The following is a 21,827-nucleotide window of genomic DNA, read 5'->3' on the forward strand; positions in this document are numbered from 1 at the left end:
CAAAAGCTGCTACTCATTCACATGCCTCTCACCCTGGCTTCTTTCAGCCAGTTATAAATCCTCCTGACTCTCTCCCCACCAGCAGCCACTGGGAACCAAGCCTCACTTCTAGGGAGGCGCAGCCCAAAGTTCCGGAGAGCCCCATTTGGGCAGCTGAAAGTTGCACTAGATGTCTTAGTTTAGTCTTCCATCTACCTTCACTCGCTCCTCGGGCCGCTTTACCACTTTGTCACTGAGGAACTTGGTGGGGATGAAGCCGGTGACACCATTGTCTAGCCGTGTTTTGACACCAATGGCCTGGCCTGGGCATGAACCGCTGTCAAAGTGGTTCCAGACCTAAAAAGTGCATCAGGAGAGGAGCTTGGTCATTAAGGTTCTGGAGATCTACGTTCAGAAAAGAGCTGCTGGGGTGCTGCAATTTATCTTGCCATAACACCTGGCAACATGGTCTGAAATGCAATGAATAAGCCACCCACCAACACAGATTTTGAATCCCTAATATTAATTATTAATTAAATTATTAATTTATATATTAATATAAAATATATTAATCTATTTGTATGTCCCTCTAGCTGCCACAGAGGCCCATCTCTCCCAATTCTGTTCTGACCTAGTGGACATATGAAATACATATGCCAGTCTCCCCAGAACAATCCACTTCAGGGAACCAGGTGCCCCTTGGCTTTATTATTGGGACAAATCCCACCAGCTTATTTATTGGGTAAAGTCTGGAAACTTTCTCGTGTGGAAAATGGAAAAAAAATCAAGAGAGCCTATAGATTCCTTCCAACTAGCATGTACAGGAACACCGTACCTGCCCTGTAGTAAGAAACACACGCCCTCAGGTCTATAATCTGGTTGAGTTAGATCCCCAGAAAATAGGAAACATGGGTTAAAGGCTGAGCCATAATAGAAGGAAGCACACTGATTGTTTCTGACCAGCATATAGAAGGACTTCATGTTAGACCTGTATGTGTTCTAGCCCTCGTCCCTGTTTATTTGTTTGGGAAAAGCGTGATCTAAAATAGCTGTATTCTAGACTCCGTTCTAGAGACATTCAATGGAGGAAACTCAGTGACCACAGTAACAGTGCAGCACATACCTCGCTTAGTTCAGGGAAATTGTCTTGCTGACAGAAGGGGCACTGCCACAGCCCTGTCTCATCGTTGCGGATCGCCTGGTCATAGCTCTCACCCTGTGGACGCCTGTGGGCAATGCCAGTGACGTTGCAGATGATGAGCTTTCCTGCAGGAAAGGGAGAGGACAGGGAAGGAAAGAAGAGAATGGGGACCAGGCTAAGAGAACTGGAGAGGTGTTCTTCCCACTGGCCTTTTAGTGTCAGAACATCTGGCTTATGGCATCTCTATTGATTTCCCTCACATCCTTAAGGAGATCTTCCCCTGATTTGATGACGGGGGAACATGATGCCTATAGAAGTGACTCCTTGAAGATCCTGAAGCAGCAGGTTAAGAAGCATAATTGGTCCCTGAACTCAGTTTTGACTTCTAGTTCAGGGCTGCATATATTAATAATAATCTTAAAAGCTCCCCCGGTCTTTTTTACCTACAGTATAAACCTGCCTCACTCTGCTGGAATCATCACTTGGTTTGAACATAGACAGTAAATGCACCCTTCCACCCCACAAATTCTCCTCCAGCTGAAAACCAGACCCAGCGTTTACCAATGTAGAAGGTCTCTGGTGTTTCTTTGGTTAACATATTGAAGATTTCCTCTGTGTTGGGAGAGCGGTAGGCTGTCCGCAGGTCCTTATACCGACAGCTCAGCTCCGCCCGGATGTCATACAGGGTGATGTGTTTGTCACCATAGCCCTGGGGAAGAAGCCCAACAGGAAGAGCCTTGCAACCCTCCCCAACTGGAGCCATGGGGGGCTTGCAACAAAAGGAGTAGGACAGTTGGCTCCGCTCCTGTCAGGGCTTCTCTTCTTTCCCATCAAGATTTACCATAGAATTTTCTCAAACTTTCTATTTATTTTTTCATTTTTATTTTTTTAGAGAAAGTGAGAGAAGGCCCACAAGCAGGGGAGAAGGGCAGAGGGAGAGAATCTCAAGCAGGCTCCGCATTCAGCGTGGAGCCTGATGCAGGGCGTAATCCCACGCCCATGGGATCATGATCTGAGCCAAAATCCAGAGTTGGATGCCCAACTGACTGAACCACCCAAGTGCCCCCCCAAACTTTCTCTGTTATAACATGGAATGTTCTCGGATAAAAATGCTTCACAGAAACCCAATGTGGGAAACAGATACATGCAAAGCTACATGCAGCCTGGGCAGAGAGAAGAGACAATCAAGTCTCCCACATTAACACCATTGGAGGTTTTCTGGAGATTTGCTGCCTGAGTCTCCTCCCAATTAAGCCACTGCGGGTGACTTCTGTGCCAAGCCTCTACACTGTCACCCACCTGCCTCTCCAGTTCTTCTGCAAAGGCATCAAGGTCCAGATCCTTGAGTCGCTCTGGGTTTTCCAAGATCTCTTCGAGGGCTCCTGCGGGGTTAGCGTCCTCAGCTGATTCATCATATTCCAGAGCATCCACTGCCATCTTCCTGGCCCACTCATAGGTCTCAGGGTGGACTCGGGAACCATCAAGAACTTCAATGTATGAGTCGGTGCTGAATGAAAGGCAGAAAAGGGACAAGGATATAGAACAAGAAGCTTCTAGTAACAACCCAAATGTCCACCAATGGGGAACTGGTTAAATAAATCAGGGTACCTCCATACAATGGAATACTATACAGCCATTAAAAATAATGAGGTAGATCTATGTGTGCTGACATGGAAAGATGGCCACAATATACTGGTACGTGAAAAATGCACTGCAAAACACTATGAACCGTATGATCCCATTTTTGTAGTAAATGGGTAGTTAGTAAATGCATAGCAAAAATAAAATTTAGGAACGTTGTAGTACACACCAAATTGTTATGGTAGTTATCTCTGGGGGGTGGGATTATGGGGGACTTCCACTTTCTGCACAATATTGCTATACATTGGATTTTATATAATGAACTTAAACAAGTCTTATATAATAAGATAAAACAAGAAGGGGGAAAAGACCTCTGACAATTTGCTGACAGCTATTTTCCCCCATAAAGCCTTCCCAGGCTGGTCTTGCCCGTGCACTCACATGGACCTATGTTATTCGTGGAGTGTTACAGCAAAGCTGGGTGGAAAATGAAGTTTTAGAACTTGAAGCCTATTTCCCCACTGATTTCCATTACTGAATGAGGAGCTATGTGCCCGTGGAAAAGATCCTCCAAAGACTGAGTTGATAACTTCTGGAGAGGAAGAGGTCAATAGTGAAGTCCAAAGTCCAAGTGAATAGAACTTTCTCTCAATAACATCATCTGAAAACATACTGAATCTCTATCCCCCTTCCTTATCTCCTCATACCCCCACACTCTTTTTCCATTGCCCCTGCTAGCCCCACCCTTATCTAGCCACGGCAAATCATAATAACAGAACATGTTTGTGTTTACTGAATGAAATCTTGTATGTTTTCTGTCCTTAATTTATAAAATAAGTTGGTTCTTTTTATGTTTTCCTCATACAAAAAAAGCTTCACATAATTGAACCGATCTTTTCCATAGGTCAGATGCTCTTGACTTAATAAAGGGTTGCTCACCTTTGCTTTAAAATATTTCCTTATTCAAATACCTTGGGCCCTTTGACAGCCCTAATCCCCTGAATCCCCAAAGCAAAGCCCAAGGGAATTCTGCCTGGCCCACCCAGGAAGAGGGCATCACCTGTCCCCCAGGGAGGCCGTGTCGATCTTGAGGAAGCCAGCACAATTCATGAAGACTTTGGGACCCATGTGGCACATGGTGACCAGCTGGGTCCGACTCTCCAGCCTGGTGTTGTTCTGCTTCAGGATCTAGGAGAGAGGTGTGGGCTTTCAGGTTTCTGGGAAACCCTTTGTCTCCATGCCTCAATATCTAACTGAGCACTATACCGTACTGTCTGCTACTTAAAAAAAAAAATTATTTTAGTGAACTACATTACACCTAATATAGAACTAGTATGTAAGTTAAAAGTTAATGATAAAACATACACCCAAGTACCTTTCACTCTTCTTAAGAAAAAGGACGTTACCAGTACTTCCGAAGTTCCTTAAATCCTCCATTAACTTGACGGAAATCCTTTTTCTACCCACTGGAATAAACCACTATCCTGAGCTTTGCGTCTGGCATGCTTGCTTTCACCCATATTATTTTTTTGAAGCTTTTTTAAAAATTCATTTTGAGAGAGAGACAGAGAGAGAGGGAGAGAGGGAGAGGGAGAGGGAGAGGGAGGGAGGGAGGGAGAGAGAGAGAGAGAGAGAGAGCGCGCGCGCACATGTGCACACATGCATGGGAACAGGGGAGGGGCAAAGAGACAGGGAGAGAAAATCCCAAGCAGGCTCCTTGCTGTCAGTGCAGAGCCCCACGCAGGGCTTAATCCCACAAACTGAGATCATGACCCGAGCCGAAATCAAGAGACGCTCAACCAACTGAGCCACCCATGTACCCCTCCTTCCATCCATTTAAAAAAAAAAAAATTTTTTTTTTTAACGTTTTATTTTATTTTTGAGACAGAGAAAGACAGAGCATGGATGGGGGAGGGTTAGAGAGAGAGGGAGACACAGAATCCGAAGCAGGCTCCAGGCTCTGAGCTGTCAGCACAGAGCCCGACGTGGGGCTCGAACTTACAGACCAAGAGATCATGACCTGAGCCGAAGTCTGAAGCTCAACTGACTGAGCCACCCAGGTGCCCCCCGCTAAAAAATTTTTTTTTGTCTTTAGTTTTGAGAGAGAGAGAGAGAGAGAGAGACAGAGACAGACAGACAGACAGACAGAGTACAAGTGGGAGAGGAACAGAGAGGAGAGAGAGGGAGACACAGAATCCAAAGCAGGCTCCAGGCTCTGAGGTGTCAGCACAGAGCCCCACGCGGGGCTCGAACTCATGGATGAGATCATAACATGAGCCAAAGTCTGACGCTTAACTGACTGAGCCACCCAGGCGTCCCTTCTTCCATGCATTTTAAATCCTAGTTTATGGCTATCTTTTCCATGAGCCACTATAGTAATGAAGTACAGTAGTACACATAGTAGCTGTGGCCACTTGGGTCTGAAGTCTGACTTGGACTCTTACTAGCTGGATGACTCTTATACCAGTCTCTACTTCTCTGACCTCTGACCTCAAAATTATACTGGCAATTGTAAAGGCTCAGTGAAATAGAACTTTTCTTACTTTCTCATTCAACCCAATCTTACCTTCAGGAGATGGGTCCCTTTTCGAGGTCCCAGACCACAGACGTACTGGATTAAGGCCTGGCTATATGGGTGGGCGATGGCACGGTTGACATCGACCCCAACCTCATTGACTCGGTTGATAAATTCACAGTATAAGGCATTGAGCAGCTCCTCTTTCACCACATGCTCCTGCCGATAAACAGCAGACAAGGATAAGGTTACTGTGCCCTTCTGCCCGCTAAGCCTGCCTGTTGAATCATACTCACTTGCAAGGGATGAAACTTGAGACACAGGATGTCTTCATCAGAGCTGCACACCTGGGCAAATTCAATCAGAGGGTCCTGGATGCGCCGGGCCAGGGAGACGGCCTGTCTCAGCACTGGAGGATAATCCCGGAACTCTGCCTAGAGTCAAACAAGGACCAGCAGGACCATTAAGTCCCCTCCGTTCCGAGAGCAAAAGGAGATTCAAACCGTTCTGGCTTTGTCTCCTCTGGGACCCCTTTTTCCTGGGACCAATTTAATTTGCAGGGCTCCCACTCCGAAGCATGACTGGCAAAATGAAGCAACTGCACACGGGTAACTGAACAAGTGCAGTCCTGTGCCCTCGATAACCTTCGTTTTCCTAGTAAATCTCCTAGGGATTGACAGCTCTTGCTTGTGCAGGTCTTAAGAATGGGGTTCCAGCATTACCTCCGATTTCTTGCTATTCATGTAGAGAATGGCCAACTCATTGTCGACCAGCTCCACCCCAATAGAGGACAGTTGTTGGCCCTGGTCCAGCTCATGCACAATGCGCTTCACATCTTCAATTAACATCTGGGCGTCCCTGGAGGGATGAGGGGTGTTGGTCAGGGCTCTTTCTGAAGTTTCTCAGGGATAGACAGACTCATGGCTGAGGTGGAAGTGGGGGTGGGGATGGGGGAGGAAGGGGCTTTGAAGACAAAGAGATACCCACCCCCCTCCCCGCCACCACCCCGGGGATGGGAAATTTACCAAGGGTCTACATGCTTATTGCTCTGTTAGAGGCATATGCCAGGTTCAACAAGAAGGAATGAATGAATTTAAGCCAGGTCTAGTCCCTGGAGTTCCCCTGGAGCCCCTACCTGTTTTCTCCTGCAACTGTCACCACATGAGGCTTTTTATTCAGAAGAAATTTCTTTAGGGTTTCAATGTCTTGAGCCTGGATTGAAATAAAATTGGAACTGAATGGCTTTGAAGACAGGGAGATTTCTAACAGTTCTCTCTCCCTAAGTAGCACAAGACCTTGTAAGACCAGAGAACAATAAACTCCATAATGCATAGACACGGTCTAGTGCACAAAACAAGGAGACTAAGACCTCTGGTTTGAATATTATGTATCTGCTAACGTTTCCTACAATTACTATACTTCTGGCTCATACTTGGTCGTGATGGTCTAAACACATTGGGTCTTCCTTTCTAATTAGTAATCTCTACACCCAATGTGTGGCTTAAACTCACAACCCCAAGATCAAGAGTCACATGCTTCTCTGACTGAGCCAGCCAGGTGTAAACATACTTGGGTTTTTTCTACCATAAACCACTGCTTAGCTATCAGGACTATTCTAATCTCAATTCCTTGTTTTCTTTTTCTATTTTAATTGTTTTTTTTTGGGTTTTTTTTTTGTTTTTTTTTTTTGAGAGCATGAGTGGGAGAGATGAGAGAGTGCGAGAGATAAGAGAGAGGGAGAGAGAGAAAGAATGGGTCTTAAAATCTTAAGCAAGTTCCATGCTCAGTGGGCAGCCCAACCCCATGACCCTGGGATCATGACCTAAGCTGAAATCAAGAGTCAGACGCTCAACCAACTGAGCCGCCCAGGCGCCCCAATGTTTCTTTTTAAAAAATGGTTGCGAAAAATTACTCTAGAATGCAGGTCTCTCGCAAAATTGAAAGATACCATTAGGTTAAGAAAATCAGAAGCATATACATGAGATGAATTCAAATTCCTCCTTCCTTGGAAGAAACACTGAAAGGCTAAAGCAGGCAAAAGGTTGGCTTAATGCCTCACTGGCTTTCAGCTACTGGAACAGGATGACCCAGATGCTGGGAAGAACAGAGGCTATAATGGCAGCTTCCAGAAGAACACAAGACCTAGGAATTGGCCTCCAGCCAGAAGTAAATTCTGCACCAGAACGTGAGTGCCATCTACTGCTTATGGAAGTTGAGACTTATCCCAGGACTCCAGTATTCAGCAAGCACGTGGAGATCAATCAGGGTCTTGCAAAGGATGTCGTGTAGACCATAAACACATACCCCCACAGAATTGTAAAACGCACTTAAGATGTACACTTGGTTGCCCTATCCTAGCCACTTGCCTTCTTTTCCCGTTCTTCCTCTCTCCATGCAGTTCGCCGTTTGGTAAAATGGGGCAGTCGAAGGAAGTCTGTCACTTCTCCTTCACCGTTGACCAGGGCGCAGAACACAGGGTGATCTCTGCCGACCAGACAAGAGTAGTGCAACAATCAGAAATAAGAAGATGTAAGTAAGAGTAGAATGAAATTAGGAAGACAGGTAAGGGGTGAGGCTGGGCAGGCACAAACAGGCAGTTACCTGGCAGAGGAGAAAGCAATGCCTAGGACGCGGATGCCCTTCCCTTGGTTCTCATCCATAAAGTCATCATCTTCCTCTACCTGTTGATCTGGCCGGTAGGGTGCCACCCTCAACCAGTTGTAGAGTTTCCGACTACAGGCCTGGGGAGGAGACACACCAGACACTATGGCCAACAGGCTCACCGAGTGTGCAAGGGAACAGATGTGGGTACACATGTGCACAGGCTGCGTTGACGTGTGCACGTGTTCCTAGCCCTTTGCAGGCTTACAGTGTGAAGGCATACCTTAATTGTGGAAACAGGAGAGTATACAGAGAACAGCAATATAAACAAAGAGTGTTTGGGCTGGGGGTGGGAAGCCAAGAATCTCCTCAAACGGGGGGGTCTTGAAGTGACCCATGGCTTGTTTGCTAGAAGACTACTTGTAAGGAGTTCTTTCACTCTCAGCTCTAGTTTGGGGAAATCACAGGCCTAAACACCGTGAGTCTTAACCTTTATGACATATTCTTTGGCTTCGGCCAGCAGCTTGTTCTTGAGCTCTTTGGCCATCTGCACATAGAGGAACTGCTGCAAGGCTCGCTCGATGGCCATGGTGCGCTGCCGGTTCCACTCCTGCACCTGGTGGCTGAACTCATCTCGGTAGTAAAACTGTTTGATCTCTTCGAAATAGGTCTGGTCGTTGCCGTAGCTGAGGAGAAACAACACTGCAGGGTCGGGGATGGAGGAAAGATGACACTGAAATGTCCACAAACACTGTGAACCAGGGACAATGGCCTGCTCACCTCTCAAACTGTGGTTCACATTCCTGAGGGACCCCTCCACCCAGCTGACCCTTCATCAAGCCCTCCCAGAAAGAGCTCCCACCCCAGAGCTTTGCTTACCCTTCTACCCCCTTCATATCTATGCTGATGTCAATGGTGAGCAGCCCTTCATCTTCAGCCAAGCAGATCTTGAGGAACTGGTCATCTCTCAGTTCCTTAACAGGCTTGTTCTTTAAGTACTTGAAGGAGTAAGCATAGTGGGCCTCATCCACATCCTGTACACATTAAGAGGAATCGTCAGCTTACCGACAGGCGGGGCTTGACCCTGGGAGAAAAGACTGCCTCTCTGCTTGCCAGCAGATAGCTCAGCTGAGCATGAAAGCGAGAAACTCAGTTCAGTCGAACACAGAGCTGGGCCACGTGTTGGATCAAAGCCCTTCACCCAGCTCACCTTTCTACCTTTCTTGGTGGGGGTTATATTTAGCTTGGCTCTCTCCTGGAAGGTCTGCCTCAGCACCTGTCGGACGAGGGGCTCTCGGGCAATCTGCAGGGCTACCATGTAGCGGGCACCTTCCAGCACAGCTTCAGGCGTAGGGAACTGGCTGTGGGGAAAATGCGGCAGCTGCAGGATGACAGTGTCTTTGCCCGCGGGCCCCTCCTCCTGCCAGCCACGTGCCACAAGCCTACCTGCAAACATAATCCTTGGCCAGCTCCAAAGGCTCTGCAGGGAACTGCTCTGTCTCGTGCCGCTGGTAGCTGTCCCGCAGGTTTTCCCCAAATTGTTCAGGAGTCAGTCCAAACTTTTTGGCCAGGCCATCTAAAGCAAACAGGAGTGTGAAAGGTAAGGCAATTGCTGGGCTGACAAATCTCTTTGGTCTCTCAGTCCAGAGCAGCTATTCTGGGCACTAGACTTTAAGAGGGTCATGAATAAGCAGCACCAGGAAGTTTACAAAGAATAGTAAAAAAAAAAAAAAAACCAAAAAAACCTGTCTTTAAACACCTGACAGGCTGTTATAACCCAGAAAAACAGTAATTTTCTGTGACTCCTGGGCTCAGAACTAAGGTGGAAACTACAGTTTAATAAAGAACTTCTCAAGGCTAGGATGAACTCTGTCCCTCTGATTATATGAGCTTCCCATTCCTCTGGGAAATTAGGGAGAGGCTAGACCATTACTGTGGGTGGGCGTGGGTGCTGGGGGGGCCAGTGTTCACAACTGGATTAGTGATTCGCTCAAAAAAGTCCTCTTCCTGCCCACCAGTGACCATCTGGGAACTCCCCTTGCTCAAGGCTGGAACGCCCAGGACACAACACAGCTAGCTTTTACCTAGGCCAGCACTCTGGCAAATGGTGTACATGTCTCGGCGGGAGGCCTGCTTGAGCTCTGGGCCCCTCTGCTCCTCGTCTTCTGCCTCTTCACCCTCACCTGGGAAGAAAACATGAGTCAGTGCTCTAGTTTCCAGTCACTCCCAAGGAGCTGCCACATGCAGGGAAGCCCCAAAGGGCACTCAGCCAAGGGCATCCTTGGGGATGGAGTGGCCATCAAGCCTCCTGGGTTTTCTGTTCCAGCACTCACCTTCCTCATCTCCCTCTTCCCTCACACGCTTCAGCTTCTTGCGGCTGGCTTTGGCAGCATTCTGCATCTTGGGGATATCACGACCATAATATAGCAAGAAATGGTTGTAGACATCTTTCAGCTCATCCATTGACTGGACATCCTTAAGCCTGGAGGAAAAGGGATGTAAGACCTCAACTGTCACTAAGGGTACACCCCAGTTCTGCTACAACAGGTCCAATTCCCAGGAGGGAAGGTCCCAACTAGGATAGGTGTCTGTATTCTTCAATTATTAGAGACACACAACAACCCCAGACGGTGACTTCCTTGAGAGCAAGGTATCTTAAAGAAGGAATATGTCAAACAAATGGTGGTTGGTGGTTGGTGGTTGTCAGAAATGGAGATGAAAAGGGAGAGACAGATGAAGTACCACGTCTCTAGCAAAGTTCAGAGTTCTTGAGATGGTCTGTCCCTCCCCCACCAGCTCATGACACTGGCCACTAAAGTCATCTGCACCCTTCCGGCACTCCACCGATTCCAGGCTCACCAAGCTCCTTTCTGGTTATAATTTGGTTTTCCACATACCCTTATGTACAGGGAATTTTCAGATCAGCAAACGTGAGTATCTTATCCTTTTCACCTTTTATACCCATATAGGTAACTAAGATGAATTTGTTTGCCAGAGAGATCACTTTTGGTGTGGTGACAAGTTGGGTTTCTAAGGGATGGGCCCTGTGCTGAGGATTCTGTAGGTTACACTGCTCCCTGGGGGCCTTTGGTCTGAGGGCACCCTGTAATGGAATAAACCTTGCATACTTTACCTCTCCATGTCGGTGGTATCTAGAGCCCGGATGCCATCAGCCAGGGGTTTGTCAGGATCAGCAGAGATCTGCTCGTACTGATAAGCTTGCATCTTCTCAAACAGCCGTGTTAGGTTCTCTTTGCGGATCCTCAGTTGGGTCCACTAGGATAGGACAGGGCACGACTAAGGGCTGGTGTTCAGCTTTGGAGACTCAAGGCTGCTCTGTTTCTTACCAGGCGACCCCGGGAAGGGTAGCCACCTGATACGTACAGGAGGCTTGGACTTTGGTAGTAGTGGTGCCCAAGCCACACCTCAGCCCCTTAGGAGCATGGATCCATCGTACCTTTTCATCCCACTGCCACACCCTCCATAGGTCATTGATGTGCAACTCAGGCTCCACATACTCCTTACGGTAGAAAGCAATAAAAGGCACCTAGGATGGCAAGGAGACTGCAGTCAACCAGAGTGGAGAGATCTGTAAGGAGCTCCTTTGCTAGAGGGGTAAACAGCTCCAGGAAATTCAACAGTCAGAAGCTTGGACTCCCCCACAGGCTCATCCAGGGCATGTGCTCTCCCCCACGGGGGAAGATAACGCTGCAGACAGGTAGAACAAGTGTTCTCCTGGTTACCAGAGTCTCCTTTGGTTCGCACACTCTTGAGCCAAGGGACCATGCCTGAAGACAGAAGGGGACTCCTCATCTCACAGGGCGCTACCTTTTCCCTCATCCCCTAGCTGAATTTCTAACCAAGGGACCATGATAGCTTGAGGTGCTACCTCAAAGTGTTGATTTCGCATGAAACCCAAAGCTTCTTTAATCTTCTGAATTGTGCTGGGCCCTTTACGACTGAAGCTGCTGGTTGGCTGCCCTCGGTCTAGGTAATCACAGCTTTCCTGGAGCCAGAAAAAAAAAGAAACAGCAATAACACCGTTACTTGCTTTGTTTTACCATACACGAAACTACTCCATGTCAAAAGAGAACTCCGTCAGAAGAGTTCTAGAAAAATCTCTCATACACCTGTACACACCCATACTTGTTCTGTACTAGGCACATATAGATGTTTGGGGCATGGTAGGAGCAGGTCTTCATCTTGATGAAGTGGCTTCTGGTTCATGTCAAACATAAGGATCTTTTTTTGGGTACCTGAAGAGAAATGGTTGGTGTGGCAAAGGCATTCCTGTAGATCCAGTCAGCTTCCTCTTCTAGTTCGTCATCTTCAGCCCCCTTAACTGGGATGGAGCGGAGCTGCACAGGATAAGACAATAGTGAGACTGACTTTATCCTGTAACCCCTGTAGGGTAACACATACACTGCTTCTGGAAAGAAATGTGTGCTCCACAGACACATTCCAGCACCCAGAAGAGCACTGTCCTGGCACAAAGTGGACATACTTTGTGTATTTGCTAAAGAAAGAGTGCCATTTCAAGAGCCATAAGCAGCAGAAGAGCCTTCTCTAAGACCGGGACTCCCTGCACTACCTGGTCAGATGGAGTTCAAAAGCCAACTTTCTATATATATTCGATACCAGATTGTTGCTAGATTGTTCCTCTGATACAACCCTTGAAGCAAAGAGGCTCAGGGCAGGTGATGACACATTGGCAGAAGGACAGAAGCTGATGCTTTCTTACCTGGAACCTCTCAGGCAGGTCAGTGGCTCGGATTTCATTGTCCTGATCTGTGAGGTGGCTGCTTTCTAGCTCGCTGGGCTCATACATCTCAAAGATGCTCCTGCGGCTCACACGTTTCTTGGTGGTCTTCTTGGGGCGCACTCGGATCTCACCCTCGGCCTCATCATCCTCATACTCATACTCTTCCTCCAGTTCTTCGTCATACTCATTGTATTTCTCAAACTCGTCATAGTCAAAGTCCACACCAAAAATCTCCTGGGCTTCCTGTAGGGCCCTGTGGGTGAGAGCAAGACGGTTTGGACCAGGTTCTGATGAGAGGAGAAATGCAGCCCCAGCACAGACCCTTTACTTGCCCCAAAGGAAATTGAGAAGGTTAAGAGAGAGGTAAATTTAAAAAGTAGGGGCACCTGGGTGGCTCAGTTGGTTAAGCATCAGACTCTTGATTTCAGCTCAGGTCATGGTATCATGGTGGTGAGACTGAGCCCCGTGCTGGGCTCCATGATGGGCATGGAGCCTGCTTAAGATTCTCTCTGCCCCTCACCCACTTGCACATGCACATGCACGCACACACACGCTCTCTCTCAAAAAGAAAAAAATGGGTCTGCTCTATTTTAAATAAATAAATAAATAAATAAGTAAGCAAGCAAGCAAGCATGTTCGCTTTGGAAATAAAGGCTCAGTTGGGGGAGGTTTCTGGGAAAACTATTACTTATGAAAGATAAAAAGCCCATTGCTGGTATGTGCCAGTCTCTGGGGTCAAACCCAACAGGGCAGATAGATCCATATTCTGCTCAGTGGGTCCATCTTCTGCTAAGGTATTACAGTATTCCCTCAAAGCAAAAGCTTTCTTCCGACAAAATTAGACTCAGAATGCCAATACATAAATGAATAGACGTGGAGCTTCAGGTGAAGAGGGAGGCTGATGGAAGCCTACACACGTGTGGCTCCTAATCCCACAGTGGCTCTATTAATATAGACAGTTCTCAGGGCTTCTAGGAGCAGTCTGAAATTTCTGCCCAGTAAAGGTTAGTTGAGTTAGGAAGCAAAATGGTTGAGAGATGGGATGTCCCATTTTTGGCAGAAGCCTCTGATTTCCTCCTTCCTGATGGGGTCTACTCAGGCGCCCATATCACCACCCTGTACCAGCCCCGACTCACGCATCTGTGTATCCAGGAAGCTTTTTCCGCCACTTAGGTTTTTTCAGAGGCTGTCCGTCATCATCCACAATGAAGTCATCGATGTCTGGGTAGGGAAGGAAGGGATTAGTGCTCAGAGGCAAGGGATGAGCCAGGACTGAATAGCTTTAGTTCCTACTATGTGAGTGGCCAGTGAGAAGAGTAGGGAGGCTCCTAAAAACGAACTTCTGTCAAATGTTGGGGGCCCGCAGGTGAAGAATGGTTTCCCATTCTGCTCCTAAGGGCTAGGAAATCCCAACACCCACCCAAACACTGGCTTTCTTGCCTGATGCCACATACCTGATTCCTCATCATCTTCTTCCTCCTCCTCTGGAGGAGCCATGGGGGCCTCCACAGCCTCCTGCCCTTCTTCCCCTTCCCCATCCTGGAAGATTTCCTCGGCAATAGCCTCTTTTTCATGTTCCTCTTTGCCATATTCCTCCTCGTCGTCATCCTCGTCATCTGACATTTTTTTGACACGTCGGTATTTTTGCTAGGGGTGGAAAAAACCTGTCTCAACAGGGTCTGAGAGGACCGGCCTCAGGGTGCCTGCTCTCTAGTCTCACTCCCATTTTCCCCACCACAGTTCTGCTGACCAAGGGAGATGACAAAGAACACACTAAGACATGCTCTTTCAGCACCAAGGCCCACCCTTCAAACCCTGACAAGTCTTTCTCTAACAAGCGCCCAGACCTGGGATGCAAATCTAGTCTCCGCAACACAATGACACTGAGCAACTTTCTCATCCTCTATGCTTCCCACACTGTTCCGGAGGTGCCTCGTCCCCCAGAAGTCACTGAATTTCAAGAGCTTTTTCCTTCACCCCCAGGGACAAAGAATGACACTTACTCCTCTTTTGACTTTGACACCCAAATTCTCCTCAATGAGGTCAAAATCATCATCCTCCAGGCGGTCGTCAAAAGATGCTGGAGAAAACAAAGTGTTACCCATGGTGATGGAGAGGCCCCTTGTCCACTGTAACTTCCACCCCAGCCTCACCTGAGGAGAGACTACTCACTGCGTTTTCTCTTCTTGTGGCCAACATCATCTTCTGAATCACCAGAGTCACTACCCTCATCCTCCTCCCCTTCATCTTCATCGTCATCATCATTGATAAAGCCTTTCAGATTGCCTTGCTCATCCTGATCATCTAGGTTCTCCTCCTCCTCCTCCTCATCTGGAAAATACACATGTTTGAGGCATGGAGTTTGGGAAATGGGCTGGGGTGGGGCAGGACCCCCTGCTTAACTGTGATTCTCCATCTGCTCTAAGCCTAATGATGTGGATGCCATGTGAACTCTTCAGCTTCATCTAAAGATGTAAAAAACACGGCCACTGAGTTCGAGCAGGAGCATCTGGAAAGGACTACCTCATTTCTATGCTCCTCATCTGTCTTTAGGCAAGATAATCTTCCTAAGTACTATGGCTTTTCAAAATCATTACTAGGAGTTTTACAGCCACCAGTAATCTTTGTTTTCCTCTTAATTTATAAGTTCAGCGGCTATATTATTTCTTTCATCCATAATTCTTTTGATAACACTTAAATTTACCTTCCTGTCTTTAAAGCCATTTCATGGTTCTACTCTGCTGAGGATCCTAATGGTTGGGTTTGGCCAGAGAAATAGGAAACTGGGCTCATAAATACCAACACTGCGGGGTCTCTAAAAGAGGAAAACGTTACGCATGTATTTATTTGTTGGTTTCCTGTCTGTCCCCTCCCGCCAATGTAGACTCCATGACTGCAGGGTCTTCCTTTCACATTTCTAGCTCTAGGCGCAGGACCTGGCACATAGCAGACAGATGCTCAGTTAGGTATTTTCTATAAATGACTGAAAATTCTCAAGCTGGTACCTCATGTGTGATAACTTCTGTGCTCAGCCTGAGCCTCTCATCAGCAAGAATCCAACTATCCAAAGCTTAGCAATAGTGGGGAGAAGCTTGAGGCTGGGGCCTCCTCACCGTCATCCTCCTCCTCCACAAATTTCTTGGTGACTCGGGGCACCACTTCGCCTTCATCATTGTACTCTTCCTCTGACTCCTCGGCCTCGCTTTCCACAAAATCAGACATTTTCTCACGGCCTGCCTAAGATGCCTAGAGAAGGAAGGAAGATGGGGATAGAAAAAATGAGACACATGACTTCACAGAGCACTTTAAACCTTTCCACAAACAGCCTTTTAGCCACGTGCCACTGCTCTGCCCCTCAATCATTTCCACCTAGGGAGGAGACAGTAAGAATCAGATGGCTTTCTCTCTTCCATTTTCCACTCTTCCCATGGTTACTCCTCTCGCATGTGCCTTGAGAAAGATGACTGATTACACAGAACTTCTCTACATACAGTTGACTCGAAAACAGCAGGAGTTTGAATTGCACGGTCCACTTATAGGCTTTAAAAAAATTTCTTTTTAATGTTTTTATTTATTTTTGAGAGAGAGCACAAGCAGGGGAAGGGTAGAGAGAAGGAGACACAGAATCTGAAGTAGGCTCCAGCCTCTGAGCTGTCAGCACAGAGCCAGACACAGGGCTAAAAATCCACGAGCCATGAGATCATGACCTGAGCTGAAGTCGGTGCTTAACCGACTGAGCCACCCAGGAGCCCCAGGTTTTTTCCGATAAGCACAGCAGAGTACTGTAAACGGATTTTCTCTTCCATACAATTTTAACTTTTTTTTTTCTGGTTTACTTTAAAAATACAATATATAGTACATATACAAAATGTGTTAATTGAGGCTTTTGTAAAGTTTTCAGGGAGTCAAAAGTTATATGCAGATTTTCAACTGTGCGGGAGGCCAGTGCCCTTACCCCCTACATTGTTCAAGGGTCAACTGTATCCCAAAGAATTTTATTTCACTTATCATTTGGGAGCAGGAATGGGTGAATGAGGAAAGAATTAGTGTATGGATAATTATATAGGTTGGCATATGGTAGCAGTGATGTTATATGGCTTCTCATAAGAAATTTGGGAAATGAGTGATAATGACAGGCACTTTCATGTACACTATACCTGGCTACTGGCAGAGCCAAAAGGAACATCCTTTTTAATGGATTAAACAACATTTCATGAACTTGAGCCCCCTTATGTGAGTAGTGGTTGGGAGCAGTAGTGGGGTGGAGAAGGGATCTCTTCAGAACCATTAGAACCATAACCCTATTTTTACCATTGACCTCTGCAGCAAAAAAACACTTTGAAAGCAACTTCTGTGGCCTACAAAATAAAGGCAACATACTTAACTGCAAAGATTGCTGGGCTTAAGAGGAGAAATCATATCCTGGTTCCACCATCTGCCAGATATGTAAACTAAGCAAATTATTCAATTTGTCTAAATATCAGCTTCTTCATCTGGAAAAGAAGAATAGCACTACCTGCCTACCTTGCACAGTAGTTGAGAATATCACATGACACAAGGGAAAGAACCTAGTTTATGGCTTCAATACATGTTAACTGAGTTTGAATTTGAAACTTGGGCCTAATTTTCCTTAGCATTCTGTAATTCTGTACCAACTGATCCCAAATTTGTCTTTTGCTTCCCCATTTTCAGACTCATCCAAAGCCTGGAAATGGCAGTGGATAACCCCAGAACCCTAACCCTAACATGGAGTTTCCTGTGTCTTGTTTGACTTTAAAGTTTTTATTTATTTTTGAGAAAGACAGCATAGCATACATGTGCAAGCAAGGGAGGCAGAGAGAGAGACAGAGAGAGGGAGAGAGAATATCCCAAGCAGATTCCACACTATCAGAGCAGAGCCTGATACAGGGCTCGAAGTCACGAACTGTGAGATCACCACCTCAGCTGAAATCAAGAGTTGGATGTCTAACCGACTGAGCCACCGAGGCCCCCAGACCTTGTAGGACTTTAAAAAACAGCACGCATCTCACAAATCATAACATCAAGATCTTATTCTGGAATCTTGAAGCTGGCTGCTGATAAACTCAACATCACCCCTCACTTTGTCCTGAATGATGGTCCACTGTATTTGTGCCCATTTTCCCCACTTAGATCATATCTAACTGAAGGGCTAATGAAAACCAAGAAAACATAAATGGCAACATGAAAGGCATTACAAGGCACTTGGTGACCCTGTACCAAATAAGCTGTACCTTCTAGGTGCTCTGTACAAAACAGGAACTGCTAAATATCTATCAAATAGATTACTTACTTTTCATATTAGTGCCACCTTCCCAGTGAAACATGGCAGTGGGATGGAAGAAAAGAGGAGGCTGGCTAACAGCTACTTGAAATGCTCTGAGCTCTAGAAGGAGCCTTAAACTCTGTGGCTCTAATTCTTCTGAAAATTACCCTTACTGGTATCAATTGATACCACAATCAATTAACCAATGAACTCAAAGAAACAAAACTGAAGGTACTGAGTTCTGTGTAAAGGGAGGGGCAATGATATGGTCTTATGTTCAATTTCAGGCTGAGGTTTCTTTTCAAGTTTTAATGAATGTCTACCATGTACATACATTCTGCTGAGACGTGGGGGTTTGAAGAGAAAAAGAATTGTTTGTTATCAAGGAGTTGACTTCTAGTAGAAAGACACAGATATGAAAACAAATAAGGACCATAAAATAATTTTTTGTATTATATGCAGAGAGCAGGCATAGGAAGAGAACCAACCCACAACATTCACACAAAACCCAACCAAAACTAATACAGGCCTTTCCTTTAAGCAGTTAAAAAAAAAAAAAAAAAAAAAAAAGTGCTCAGAGGAATAATAATCACACACCTACCAAGTTCCAGACACTTCAGAAATACCAATTAACCCCTACACTGATCTATGAGTTACAGTACACTTCTCTCTCCATTCAACAAAGGAGAAAACAGATCTCTTCAACAGGGATGAAGTCACTTGTTCAAGCTGACACAAATATCAACTGCAAGAGCTGAGATCTGGGTTAAGGTTTGTCTGTCTCCAAAGTCACAGTTGTTCTACTCTATCAGTAGATCTCTATGTGTGGTCCAGGAACCACCTCCTCCCTTATCTCATGAGTGTACAGTGGAGTTTTCTAGAGGTAACATGATGTGTAGTATCACAACACTGAATGCAGAAGCAGGTATGAAAATCCAGCTATATTCTATTAAGGCAGACGTTAAAAAGAACTGGTGGGAAAAAAAGTAGAACAGTGTCACTCTTTTCACTAATTTTGAAGACTACAGTTTCCATAAAAGTACTGTTTATGTTAAAGTGTAGTGGGCTTATTTTTCCCTCCAGCTTTATTACACGATAGACATATGAAACTGTAAGTTTAAGGTGTATATTGTGTTAATATACCCCTATACAGCAAAATAATTTCTTTTGTGGTGCACTTGTTATAATTTTTAAATGAATTAATATACCCAATTTTAATTTGTAATCTGGTAAATATCAAAATATAAAAATCTCATAAACAGTGATAGATACAACTCGGATACACAAAATGTCTTTGGAGTCTTAAATCATCTTTAAGACTACAAAGGGGTCCTGGGGCACCTGGGTGGCTCAGTCGGTTAAGCAACAGACTTCAGCTCAGGTCATGATTTTTGTGGTTTGTGGGTTCGAGCCCAGCCTCGGGCTCGATGCTGATGGCTTGGAACCTGGAGCCTGCTTTGGGTTCTATGTCACCTTCTTTCTCTGCCCCTCCCCCCTCACACTGTCTCTCTTTCTCAAAAATATAGAATTATATATATTTTTACTTTTGAGAGAGAGCGTGTAGGCTGGAGGAAGGGGCAGAGAGAGAGAGGGAGACAGAGGATTGGAAGTGGGCTCTGGGCTGACAACAGATGTGGGGCTTGAACTCATGAACTGCAAGATCATGACCTGAGCTGAAGTGAGATGCTTAACCAACTGAGGCACCCAGGTGCCCCATCTCTCTCTCAAAAATAAACGTAAAAAAAGAAAAAGAAAAAGAAAAAAAAGGATAAAGGTGTCCTAAGATCAAAAAGTTTGAGAGCTGCTATACTATATGATTGTGACACACACCCCACAGGGTGGTGATACGGAAAGTCTTAGACTGATGCTTTTTTCCCCAAGAACTGTGTCCTTAAGGTAATTTACTTGAGTGCTGCCAAAAGTGAGTACCTAAAACTGCTAATTAAATCTGGTGCTCTAATTTTAATCTTGACATCACTCCCCCCCTCCCCCCAGCTCTGAACTAAACCATTAAAAATAGATTTGGGTACAGCAGCCCCCACACACAGCTTGCTTTAATTAGGCTATCAGACCCACAAATTCAGTCTGATAAAGTCTTAACATCTTCACATTAAATGCCAGCTCCTGCAGACCAGATGCCCTCCAGCCTACTTAACAGAGAGAAACAGACAGCCTACCTGATGAAAACAACAGCTTTCTTCTGTCCCGGGGGGCAGCTGGTGCTCTGTGCTACACACAGCTTTCCTTCCAATCCCTAGGTTAGCAATAGAGTACATGCTGTGCCATAGCTGGGGAATGCTTCCAATCTAGCTCACTGCCAAGACTTCCAGCTAAAAGATGTGTGCCAGAAGCAATCCTGACTTGCTGCAGCTTGTGGGAGCTAGATGGGCAGAAGGTGCTGCAACAGCACTGCAGGCTGAGGCTGGCAAGCAGCAACTATTCCAGAACAAAAACATTATGTATTTTTTTAAAGTTTATATACTTATTTTGAGAGAGAGGAAGTGTGCACACACACATGAGTGCAGGAGGGGCAGAGAGAAAAAAGGATGGAAAAAGAATCCTGAGCAGCCTCCACACTGTCAGGGCAGAGCCTGATGCAAGGATCGATCCCACAAACTGTGAGATCGTGACCAAGCCAAAACCAAGAGGTGGACACTTAACCCACTGAGCCACCCAGATGTCCCCAAAATACTATTTGCTAGCATAGGATTATTATTAATATGATATCTGAGGTGGGCCCAGTGTAGTTCAGATTTTTTATTTAGTACTTGTGCTCTTGAATTTTCCCCATATTCAGACCATAAGTTAAATCTGATACTGAAATAGGTCTGGAAGGGCCAGGGGTAGTAAAAGGAAGTTTCTCCAGGCAGAAGCACAGCTGCACTACAAGATGTGGCTCAAAGGGAGAGGCTGGTGGTTACCATGACACTCTCAGGATGAGGAATGGAGCTAGGATCAGATTGCCACAGGGAGGCCCTTGGCAGTCCCTCCTTTTGAACAAGATGATGTTGGAGGCAATTAAAAGGAGACCAGACCAGAGCGAAGATGTCTGTTAATTCCCTCCACTGGCAGCTCAATTAACATTTACTTTTTTTTAAGGATTAAGCTCTGTGCTGGGACTTGGATATATGAAAATGAGTAAAATATGCCTTTTACCTTGGTAGAACTCACACTCTTTCTCAAAAACCTTGTAAATAAAGTTATGATAAAGCATAGTGAACATTGTATTACAGTTATATACCAGAACTATGAGAACAATATGAAGAGAGAGGTCAGAGAATGCCTCAGAAAAGGTGATGCCTGAGTTGAGAGGAGTTAAGAAGATAATCTGGAAAAAGGCAACATGAATAAAGGCTTAGGTCTGAAAGGGCCTAATGGTCTGGGGAATAGCCCCACAAGTCTGATGTGGAGTTTAAACTATAAGGCAGTCTGTATGTTATGAGCAAAAGCCTAGGACTACCCAATTTGAAATTCAAAAACCTAAAAGTTTAATCAATGAAGTATACAGAGTTCACTTATGACAAGTTCTTTTTAACTTAGAACTATTAAAAAAACCCTAATCGCATCAAATCAAGATGTTAAAATAAAAGGTTAGGGGTGCCTGGCTGGCTCAGTCAGCAGAGCATGCAACTCTTGATCTCAGGATCATGATTTCAAGCCCCATGTCGGGTGCAGAGATTACTTTAAAAAATACAGAAAAGGTTAGCTCTACCTAAAATCATTTTAACGTGCACACCACATTTACAGAAAATAACAGCCTTATGATCTTTTCAAATACATAGTATAAAAAGCATTATCGTTGGGGTGCCTGGGTGGCTCAGTCGGTTAAGCTAGATCTCGGCCCAGGTCGCGATATCATGTCATGGTTCCTGGGTTCAAGCCCTGTGTCAGGCTCTGTGGTGATGGTGCGGAGCTTGTTTGGGATTCTCTCTCTCTCTCTCTCTGTCTCTCTCTGTCTCTCTCT

The 21,827-nt window shown here is 45.7% G+C and overlaps 1 protein-coding gene across 3 annotated transcripts in view; it reads right to left on the reverse strand.

Moving 5' to 3' along the window:
- The window catches only part of SUPT6H (SPT6 homolog, histone chaperone and transcription elongation factor), a 32,548-nt gene that overhangs the window by 6,988 nt on the left and 3,733 nt on the right, over positions 1-21,827 (reverse strand). For all 3 annotated transcript variants that reach the window (XM_042916556.1, XM_042916554.1, XM_042916555.1), the window contains exons 2-28: positions 15,693-15,825; positions 14,752-14,910; positions 14,583-14,659; positions 14,034-14,226; positions 13,716-13,800; positions 12,559-12,832; positions 12,074-12,175; positions 11,707-11,823; positions 11,275-11,364; positions 10,951-11,093; positions 10,151-10,299; positions 9,902-10,000; positions 9,264-9,393; positions 9,028-9,178; positions 8,697-8,851; positions 8,308-8,503; positions 7,818-7,957; positions 7,583-7,700; positions 6,352-6,428; positions 5,939-6,074; positions 5,513-5,650; positions 5,268-5,435; positions 3,762-3,889; positions 2,420-2,627; positions 1,682-1,829; positions 1,103-1,245; positions 196-336 (exon numbers count right to left, since the gene is read on the reverse strand). In XM_042916556.1, coding sequence (XP_042772490.1) covers positions 196-336; positions 1,103-1,245; positions 1,682-1,829; positions 2,420-2,627; positions 3,762-3,889; positions 5,268-5,435; positions 5,513-5,650; positions 5,939-6,074; positions 6,352-6,428; positions 7,583-7,700; positions 7,818-7,957; positions 8,308-8,503; positions 8,697-8,851; positions 9,028-9,178; positions 9,264-9,393; positions 9,902-10,000; positions 10,151-10,299; positions 10,951-11,093; positions 11,275-11,364; positions 11,707-11,823; positions 12,074-12,175; positions 12,559-12,832; positions 13,716-13,800; positions 14,034-14,226; positions 14,583-14,659; positions 14,752-14,910; positions 15,693-15,801 — 3,774 coding nt within the window. In that variant the 5' untranslated portion in view covers positions 15,802-15,825. The remainder of the gene's footprint in view (positions 1-195; positions 337-1,102; positions 1,246-1,681; positions 1,830-2,419; positions 2,628-3,761; positions 3,890-5,267; positions 5,436-5,512; positions 5,651-5,938; positions 6,075-6,351; positions 6,429-7,582; positions 7,701-7,817; positions 7,958-8,307; positions 8,504-8,696; positions 8,852-9,027; positions 9,179-9,263; positions 9,394-9,901; positions 10,001-10,150; positions 10,300-10,950; positions 11,094-11,274; positions 11,365-11,706; positions 11,824-12,073; positions 12,176-12,558; positions 12,833-13,715; positions 13,801-14,033; positions 14,227-14,582; positions 14,660-14,751; positions 14,911-15,692; positions 15,826-21,827) is intronic.

This window comes from Panthera leo, chromosome E1, assembly GCF_018350215.1.
Source record: "Panthera leo isolate Ple1 chromosome E1, P.leo_Ple1_pat1.1, whole genome shotgun sequence".
Classification (NCBI taxonomy): Eukaryota; Metazoa; Chordata; class Mammalia; order Carnivora; family Felidae; genus Panthera; species Panthera leo.